Source organism: Daucus carota, chromosome 9 (genome assembly GCF_001625215.2).
Source record: "Daucus carota subsp. sativus chromosome 9, DH1 v3.0, whole genome shotgun sequence".
Lineage (NCBI taxonomy): Eukaryota > Viridiplantae > Streptophyta > Magnoliopsida > Apiales > Apiaceae > Daucus > Daucus carota.
This window is the reverse complement of record NC_030389.2, coordinates 34,294,850-34,304,924: the sequence shown is the minus strand read 5'-3', so window position 1 is coordinate 34,304,924 and position 10,075 is coordinate 34,294,850. Positions and strand designations below refer to the sequence as shown.

The 10,075-nt window shown below is 34.2% G+C and overlaps 1 protein-coding gene across 1 annotated transcript; it reads left to right on the top strand.

Annotated features, from left to right (window-relative positions):
- Positions 1 to 3,635, top strand: LOC108202585 (receptor protein kinase TMK1). Its single transcript, XM_017371056.2, has 2 exons — positions 1 to 2,535; positions 2,875 to 3,635. Exons 1-2 carry the CDS (start codon positions 240 to 242, stop codon positions 3,399 to 3,401), a joined length of 2,823 nt encoding a protein of 940 aa, XP_017226545.1. The 5' UTR covers positions 1 to 239; the 3' UTR covers positions 3,402 to 3,635.
- Positions 3,636 to 10,075: the final 6,440 nt, after the last annotated feature.

The following is a 10,075-nucleotide window of genomic DNA, read 5'->3' as shown; positions in this document are numbered from 1 at the left end:
CCCCTCTTCTCTTCACACTCACCTCTACATACACCTATACATACAAATACTTCCTCTCTCCATCTTTCTCATTCTCCCTTTCTCTCCATTACTCCCCTCATTCTATCACCACCCCTTTATTCCCCCTCCCAAATTACCCCACCCCATCTCCTCAGAACATCCCGTCTCTCTCTCTCTCTCTCTCTCTCTCTCTCTCTCTCTCTCTCTCTCTCTCCCGTCTCTCTCTCCCTCTCTCACAAATGAAGTACCCCAGAGTGAGGCTCCGGATACTCATCTTCATAACCTCAATTCTCATCTACCCATCTCAGTCTGACGACACTTCAGTCCTCCTAGACTTGAGAAAGTCACTAGGCTCACCTGACTCACTGGGTTGGACTGACTCGGACCCTTGCAAATGGGCCCACATTCAGTGCTCCAAAGACAGACGGGTCACCCGGATCCAAATTGGTAATCAGAAGCTAAAAGGGTTACTCCCAGCGTCACTAAAAAACCTCACTTCTTTACAAGTGCTCGAGTTACAGAACAATCAACTCACTGGGTCATTACCGAGTTTATCCGGGTTAAGTTCACTTCAATCTCTTTTGCTTCATAATAATGGGTTTGATTCTATGCCCACTGATTTTTTTGATGGTATGACTTCTTTACAGTCTGTGTATATTGGTTATAATGCTTTTAGAGCTTGGCAATTACCTGATAGTTTAAAAAGTGTTGGTACTCTTCAGAAATTCTCAGCTACTAGTTGTAATATTACTGGAAAAATTCCTGATTTTTTTGGTAGTGATACATTTGCTGGACTGACACTTTTAGACCTTGCGTTTAATTCGTTGGAAGGTGAATTGCCTGTGAGTTTCGCGGGCTCTTCGATACAGACATTGTGGTTGAATGGACAGAATAGTGAGGCTAGGTTGTCTGGTAGTATTGCTGTTTTGCAAAATATGACTGAGTTGACTGAGGTTTGGTTGCATTCGAATTTGTTTTCTGGACCTATTCCGGATCTTTCGAGGTTAGGACAGTTGCAGAATTTGAGTTTGAGGGATAATAGTTTGACTGGTGTTGTGCCTGTTTCGGTGGTTGAGATGCCTTCGCTTGTGATAGTGAATTTGACGAATAATATGTTGCAAGGGCCTATGCCGAAGTTTAAGGATTCGGTGCAGGTGGATATGGCCGGGATTAATAGTTTTTGTTTGGATAAGCCGGGTGTTCCGTGTGATTTTCGTGTGAATGAGTTGCTTGCTGTTGCGGAATCTGTTGGTTATCCGAGCAAGTTTGCAGAGAATTGGAAAGGAAATGATCCGTGCACACCGTGGTTGGGTCTTACGTGTAATGGTGGGAATATTACGGTTATTAATTTTCAAAAAATGGGTCTTGCCGGCACTATTTCTCCGAACTTCTCATCTATTACGTCATTACAAAGGTTGATTCTTTCAAATAATAATCTTACTGGTGTTATCCCGGACGAGCTCACAAGTTTGGTTAATCTAAAAGAACTGGATGTTTCAAACAATCAGCTTCATGGTAAAGTTCCGTCATTCAAGAGTAATGTGAGGGTCATAGTTACTGGTAATGTGGATATAGGAAAGGATAGTGGTCCTAGTACAACACCAACAACTCCTGCTGGTAAAATACCTGGTTCATCCCCTGGCTCCACTGCAGAGGCTCCTCGAGGTGGTGAGAATAAATCTTCAACAGGGGTAGTTGTTGGTTCTGTTGTGGGTGGGGTGTGTGCATTTGTTGTTGCCGGGTTCCTAGTCATTTGTCTCTACAGAGCAAAGCGCAAGCGTTCTGGTATAGAACAACATCCTGGGACAACTGTAATTCATCCACGCCACTCGGGATCAGACCAAGATGCGGTGAAGATCACAGTTACTGGTTCCAGTGTTAATGGTGGGTCTACCAGCGAAACTTTGAGTCTTGGAAGTAGTGGACGTAGAGATATGCATATTGTCGAGGCAGGAAACATGGTAATTTCGATCCAAGTGCTGAGGAATGTGACTAACAACTTCAGCCAAGATAATATTTTGGGAAAAGGTGGTTTTGGAACTGTTTACAGTGGAGAATTACATGATGGAACTAAGATTGCAGTCAAGAGGATGGAATCAGGAGTGATGAGTGAGAAGGGGTTGGATGAGTTTAAGTCTGAAATTGCTGTTCTTACTAAGGTTCGACACAGAAATTTGGTTGTGCTTCTAGGATATTGCCTTGATGGAAATGAGAGATTACTTGTTTATGAATATATGCCTCAAGGTACTCTCAGTAGGTATCTGTTTAGCTGGGAGGAGGAAGGTTTGAAACCACTTGAATGGACAAAGAGGCTAACAATTGCATTGGATGTTGCTAGAGGCGTTGAGTATCTACATGGTTTGGCACAACAGAGTTTTATTCACAGGGATCTTAAGCCATCCAACATTCTCCTTGGAGATGATATGCGAGCTAAAGTTGCAGACTTTGGACTTGTCCGTCTTGCTCCAGATGGAAAAGCTTCGCTTGTAACCAGATTGGCAGGGACTTTCGGGTATCTTGCACCAGAATATGCAGGTATTTCCATCTATAATAACATGCTTGCTTTTGTGCTATATCTATCATATTGTTCTTGCTTGTTAAGGATGCACACAGGGACTATTTGTTACCTTATTGTCGTTATCAACGATTGTACATTTAAAGTCCTGCGATATCTTAGTTTTAGAATATAGTATCATTAGTAAATTACAGTCTTTTGAAAAGCTCAGAACTCTGTAATTTGTTTAGGTATGAAATCTGGCCTATATTATAAATATATCATTCATATCCTTACTGTCCATTATTAGGACATACAATTAGCAAATTGATTGAATTATCTTTTCTACCTTAACACTAAATATCTTGTTTGATTGATAGTGACGGGCAGAGTAACTACGAAGATTGATGTCTTTAGCTTTGGAGTGATTCTTATGGAGCTGATAACTGGACGAAGAGCGCTAGACGAAACCCAACAGGAGGATAGTGTGCACCTTGTCCCATGGTTCCGCAGAATGCACCTCAATAAGGAGACATTCCGAAAGGCTATCGACCCAACTATCGTTGTTGACGAGGAGGTCCTTGCAAGTATTAGCACCATAGCTGAATTGGCTGGCCATTGCTGTGCAAGGGAACCCCATCAAAGGCCTGATATGAGTCATGCAGTTAATGTTCTTTCATCTCTGGCTGAGCTCTGGAAGCCATCAGAACCTGATCCTGATGACATATACGGCATTGATCTTGATATTACGCTGCCACAGGCAGTTAAGAAGTGGCAGGCACTTGAGGGAATGAGTGGGATGGATTATTCTTCCTCTGGTATTGGCAGTAGTGATAATACTCAAACAAGCATACCCACTAGGCCGTCAGGGTTTGCTGATTCTTTCACTTCATCAGATGGACGTTGATGATGAGAAAGTCATTGAAGGTCTGAAAAGTAGGGTTCCTGTTTAATGTTTATTAGAGGTTTGTCATGTTCATTCTTTCTGCTTCTTCATTGCTTGTTGCTTTTGCGAGATTTATCTCAGAAATTCCTATACATTTCTCGGGGGTTCTTTATTGTATTTCTAATAGTATCTGACTCCGTTACCCTCTTTTTCACTGTGGAGTTTGAAATGCAAGTAGGGAATCCTTTTTCATAATTTGTGTTTCCTTAGTGCTGATCTTTTTTGTTACTATCTGGTAGCTTTCATGCATGATGCATTCATTCAGTTTAATATCGGAATAGCATATCATTTTGCCTATTAGCTTGTGTACAACTCCTAAACTTGTTTCAATTACACTTCCAGTGTATAGTTTTCTTATGACATGTTAGCGCTAGATGTTTACAATGTTACCTTGTAAGCCAAGGCTCTGTTGTCTTTTGTGGTTGGTGTCCTTTTTTGTTTAAATTTCGAGATTCAGTAAGAGATGTCAAGTCACCACTCAGTGGTTTGTTATAAATTTAGGCAGTAGGAATATTAGTCAAGTATAAGTTAATAGAGGGGAAGGCACGTCTTAATAGCCGTGTAGTTCACTACTATTTAGCGTATAGGTGCCACATGTTTCGGATACATTGATCGACAGCAAAATGTATCCTCCACACTATATATTATACTTTCTGTAGACAGAATATTGCACATGAGGCGGCATGTTGACGACATAGATTAAGACACTTGTCGCCACAGCAGCCACTCCTAGATATCTTTACTTAATACATATCTACTCATTTTAGTCAAATGATTAAATAACATGCTATATATAAATATTACATGGCGGTGGTTACATGTTATCATCGCAGTGTTCTTTTGTTCTGTTGTGTAGATGAGTAAGCATATTTTATACACAGGTTGTTTTCATGTGGTCTCTACTCCAGCTGGGAGGATGCATCATGCATTTGCAGCAATGAGTACTAGAAGCACCTCTCATTATTTATATCTAACATGCTTACAACTATGTGATTTTTACAGATTTGGTGCCGGTAATCATGGTCCTTAGTGCTTGACTTATTTGATTAAAATGCAGTATTTTTTTTAATTTCTTCTCCCCCTCCCACTTTATATACTCAGTGCTTGACTCAGATTAAACTTCTACTTCAGCACCGGTTCTTTCCGCCTTTTGTGTTCTTGTTTGTTTTATCTTAGGATTTTAGACGTCATGGCGGTGATTCGCAGATTTAATTTATGCTCAGAAAATCAAACTAGGGCCTCTAACTTGGGCGGTCTTGTGCAAGAATAGTAATGTTTTACGCCTACATTCGCGCTGTTACTGATGGCTGATGGGAATTATCTGCTAGGAGCGAAGACGATAATAATTTATCTTTAAGTTCTTTTCCTGGATGTTAGGCAACCTTTTTGAAGGCTAGTGATGTGCGTCCAAGTTGGACCTTGTGTTATAAATACATGTTTTTGGTTCTTAACATGAACTTAGTGGAGTTTTTAGTTAACAACTCCCAACTCTGTCACACATAAACATGTAAAATTCTTTGCACGACTGACTAGTGACTAGTTCATGAGTACCTTTTAGAGTTTCAGAAAGTGCATGTAATTGGAAGCTTCTTCGCCGTACACTATAGACTGAAATATGATTCATATTTGTTAATCGTTTTTCTCCTGCTTGTCTACTACCTTCTTCCTAGTCTCGACTCTTACATTCGAAATATTAACGCCTAATTCACGCCGAGTCGCAACTCGCAAGCCGAGTGACTCGGGTGACAAGAGTACCTAAACAAAGGATGGAAAATTGTTATGATTAGGTTGGGGTGGAGTGGGTGGGGAGATTGCAGCTAAGAGAGGGCACTTGAGATGAGAACAGAATGGAACAATGAATCTGATTACTTTCATTTTGTTTCTTGGGAGCTTTGGAGAGTCTGGATCCTCTGTCTCCTTTTTGTGTCCCCTTGTATGTCCCTTATTTTCTATTGGTTGGTCAGAGTGAATCATAGTTTTTTTTTTATTTTTTCTCTGATAGTTTTTTCACTGTTAAACTTTTTCAAATTTATATAACCTACATTTTTATTATTAAAATATATTTTATATAGTTTAATTTTATTTATTTTTTTATAAAAAAGCATGTTGAATATAAGATTTATTTTAATATAATAATATATACCCAAATTTTGCATTTTTTAAACTAGAAAAGTAACAAGTATGTGCATAAAATATATAAACTAATTTCATCCTACAAATAATAACAAGACCCCCTTGCATGCACACTATATTTTTAGCTAAAATTAGAATTAAAAAATATAAATGATTAGAATTACATCATTTATATTTTTTTATTTTTTTTGCCACATATCATTTATATTTTTAATATCATTGAAATAATTAAAAAACATTAATTTATTATTAAATAACAAATTGACCGATTTTATATAAAAGGCTAATTTTAATTATAAGATTACTGTGCATGTAGGGGGCCTCGTTATTATTTGTGGGATGAAATCATAATTTATATTTTTTATACACATATTTTATATTTTAATAATAAAAATGCAGGTTATATAAATTTCAAAAAGTTTAACGATCAAAAACTATCAGAGAAAAAATAAAGAGAAACTATGATTCACGTGCAAATTAAGGAAGTGACCAATAGAAAATAAGGGACATAGAAGGGGAGACAGAGGATCCGGACTCAGCTTTGGATACCCAAAGAGGCCCACAATTCACATGGCTTTAGTTTCAATCAACCACTACTAATATGCCTTTTAGTTTGTTTTTGCTTACACTCCTGAATCCTGATAGACTTGACTTGGATATGATTTTGAGTTGTTGCGACTTGTGAGCATCGCATCAATCCATATCAATCCAGTTTTTGTGCAGAATTACGATGAAATTATTCTTACTAAACGTGGTGCAGATAATTCACGGAAAAATAAAACGAATATGGATTTCGATTTCTTTGATATATAGTACTCCTTGGAGTTGCACAAGCAAGCATGCTAGTATATCTTGTTCTATTTAAATATCTTCGTTTGAATACGTATGCGCGCTCACACACAAACAAAAATCGGAGAATCAGAGTTAGGTTCGTTCTAGCATCATATAAGAGCATGCGAGTTCTAGCAACATCTAAAAGCATGAGAATGAGAACACTAGATTCCATCTCTTGCTTGGACGTAATAATATCGACTTTTATTATTCGACCCTGGGGAATTTACGTCGTCCTTCTGTTAGGAATACTTTCGACTTTCGAGGTGAAGCATTGCCGCAAATGTCTCATCAATAATCCACTACCCATATCTGTAACCAGACTAGTAAGAGTCACCGGCGAGTCGTCGACGAGTGTTCCTCCTAATTTTTTATTATATTTTGTTTAATCATTTTAAATTTTATCACCTTTGAAAAAACTTCAATTTAAATTTTATAAATTTATAAAAATGATTCCAAGAAATTTAAAAATAAATTAAAATTTTCAGAAATTTGCGTAATTCCGCCCCTAGAAATTCTTCTTGGACTCGTCCCGGTCTGTGACAGCGCAAGATTAAAGGAGTGAGCCTTTTTTTTTCCCAATGTAATGTGATCCTGATTCCTGAACCTATAAGCATCACATGTAGTATGAATGGTTCACGTGCAAGGAGCCCGAGATTAATATTGTGATTTGGCCGTTTGACTAAATTTAAAATTATGATTTATATTTGATTTAAAAGAGTTTAAAATAATTGTTTGAATATATTAATTTATTAATGACTTATGATTTATTATAATAATAATAATAATAATAATAATAATAATAATAATAATAAAATAAAAATGATTTATGGAAACTTATTAACTCTGGTACATTAATAAAAAAAAGTTTAGAAAAATTAAGTTTGTTAAAAAGTACTTCAGAGTAATTTCTAATTTTAAGTTAGTTTCTACCTTATTTCTAACGTTATATTAATCCCTATATATAAATATATCTTATTATTGGAGCACACATTTTTGAGTTTAAAATTACTGTGGATTTGTGAAAGACTGAAAGTACACATGGAGCATTTTTATTTTTATTTTTGAATAATACACTTGAGCATTAGTCATTGATTTCCCTTGGAAGTATCATTTCACAGCATAAAATATGTGTTTTTATCAAGGTCCGTTGATTGCTTTAGTTAAAATTATTGCACCTCAGTATTTTCGATAAAATCCGAAGTCACATATTGCTAGTAGATACAAACCCAATAACCATTGCTACTCAGTACTCACATATTGCTGAGCAGTGAGCAATTCAATGATCTTTATGCATATGTAACTGAAGCCCATTATAGTTAACAATAAATAGGAGCCCATTTGCAGCACATGCAGAGATGAAACAAGTTTCGTAAAGATCCTTTATTTACTGGAGCTTTGGATACATGGTTCGAGTTCATATCTGGACAGTCCAATTATCTGTATACTATATTTTTTCGTGAAAAAAAAAAAGAAAATTTTATATAAATAAGCCACTCGTCTCGTCAAAAAATCTCAAGTAGAACATAAGTATGCACGACAACTCATTAAAAGGACTAAATCACTATAAAATTTCTACCGTTAATTTTTTAAAACTGTTCCTAGCTTTCCCAAATCGTAGCCGCACGAACTGTTCTGGGTCTTCCCCAAATCTAAAGCCCCTCGATAGACAGTTTGCATGTGTTTGATAGTTGTAAAAGGTTTTTGTTTTAGTTTTGCTTTGATGTTTTATTTTGGTTGATTAATGTTTAATTAGTTTTTGTTTCATCTGTGCACCGGGACAGAAATACATAGTTATCCGGGTCCTAAATTCAAAACATAGTTGCTAAATACAGTTCAAAATTACTTTATACAGTTCACAGAGATTACCGGTATATCTTTCTTAGAATTCTGTGTAACAATGTACAAAATTAAATCAGCTCTGCTATTTTGTGCACGTGAACAACATTAATACACACATACCCGATCAATACATTCATACGCTGACTAACTTGAAACATAAGTTTGTAACTAATCAGTTTTTTTTTAAAAAAAGGTTGTGATCATTATCTGCTAATTTTTTTGTTCTTATTAGTTTTTCAACATTACTTATCTTTTCTCAATTTTAATCTAAACAATATAAAATTTTGATGCTTATTTGCATTTTTGTATAATGTAACTTTTAATATTTATTAAAAATTTAAAAATAATTTTTTTTTTAATTTTTTTAATTTATTTTGACTTACATATAATTTTATAATTAAGATACTTGAATTTTTATATAATTTTATCGACGCTTTTATTTTCTTATAAATGTGTTTAATTTTCTTACTTTATTCATTCTCGTTTAATGAAAAAACTTATAATTTCAAGATTATATTATTTGGACCATAACCGTTAGGGTTGGGATGGACTACAATCCCAATAACATAAAATATCCAAAAATTGACACTAGTGAGTGATATAATATTTTAGCCAAAACAAAAAATACTTGATTTTTTTATAATATAATCTTCAGCTGACCTAGAATCTTTAATATGTATTAACAATTTAGAAGATAATTTGTATATAGAACTTTTTTTTCATATAATTTTATTTGATTTTATGTATAATTTTATCATTAAAATATTTTACTTTATATATAATTTTATCCTCCTTTGTAATTTTTGATCGATGTTTATAAATTTTTTTATAATTTAACCTTTAGCCGGCCTAGAACATTTAATAAAAATTTAGCATTTTAATGTGTTATATGTTTCTCCCATTCTTTAATTTTTCAATTCTTTTATTTAGATAAGAACTTGAATATATATATATATATATATATATATATATATATATATATATAAAATAATTAATCCAAAAATAAAAGATTAAAAATATTATGAAAGTAATTTTTAATGTGATTTTAATTATTTTTTGTGATTGAAAATTACTTTTTGCACAAAATTTTAAAATGTATTAAAATTTATAAAAATGAATGATTCTTTAATAGTCAATAATTATAGTAATTCACAATATTAAATATACAAAACTATTAGACTATTTAAAATGTGATCATATTTTATCATAAATAAATTTTTGAAAAGAATACATATTTTATAATAAAAAACTAATTAATTTAAAATTTAAAAAGTAAGAATTATTTGAAGTTTCCAATTAGTGCCGTAACATAGTGTTCTGCCTGCAAATATATACCTACCCCAGAGCCCAGACCCGCAGCCTGTATGTTACTCTGGTGTAAATACGTTGAAATCGACGTATTTATTAGGGTTTCGCTCATTTAATAAGTAAAGGGTTAAACTTGTAATTCCAGCGAACTGCACAAAGGAAAAATGGAGTGTATTTAGCAACATCCATTCAAAATTGTTTATAAGTTCATGCGAGTAGCCGGTCTAGTTGTGTGACAAGAAAACTGGTGGGTCTAGTTGGTAACAAATAATAAAATTACTTACAACGAAAATTTATGTCACGACAAATAAAACCCTATTTTGGATGTTACATTTTGTTACATTTTGATACATATATCAACTGTGAGATTCAAAGAAAGAAACTTATACTGATCACGTTCTTACATTGACTAGCTACATAGCATGACTGAAAAAAACATACAATGAATATAGTATTGTCTTTATTTACGAGTATTATTAACGATTTTAGAGTATCTTCAATATTAAAAGAATTTAGTTAAA

Excerpts from the sequence above, each read along its gene's own strand:
- LOC108202585 (XM_017371056.2), top strand. The coding sequence starts at position 240 with ATGAAGTACCCCAGAGTGAGGCTCCGGATACTCATCTTCATAACCTCA. Across the intron at positions 2,536-2,874 it reads TCTTGCACCAGAATATGCAG|TGACGGGCAGAGTAACTACG; the intron begins GTATTTCCATCT and ends TTTGATTGATAG.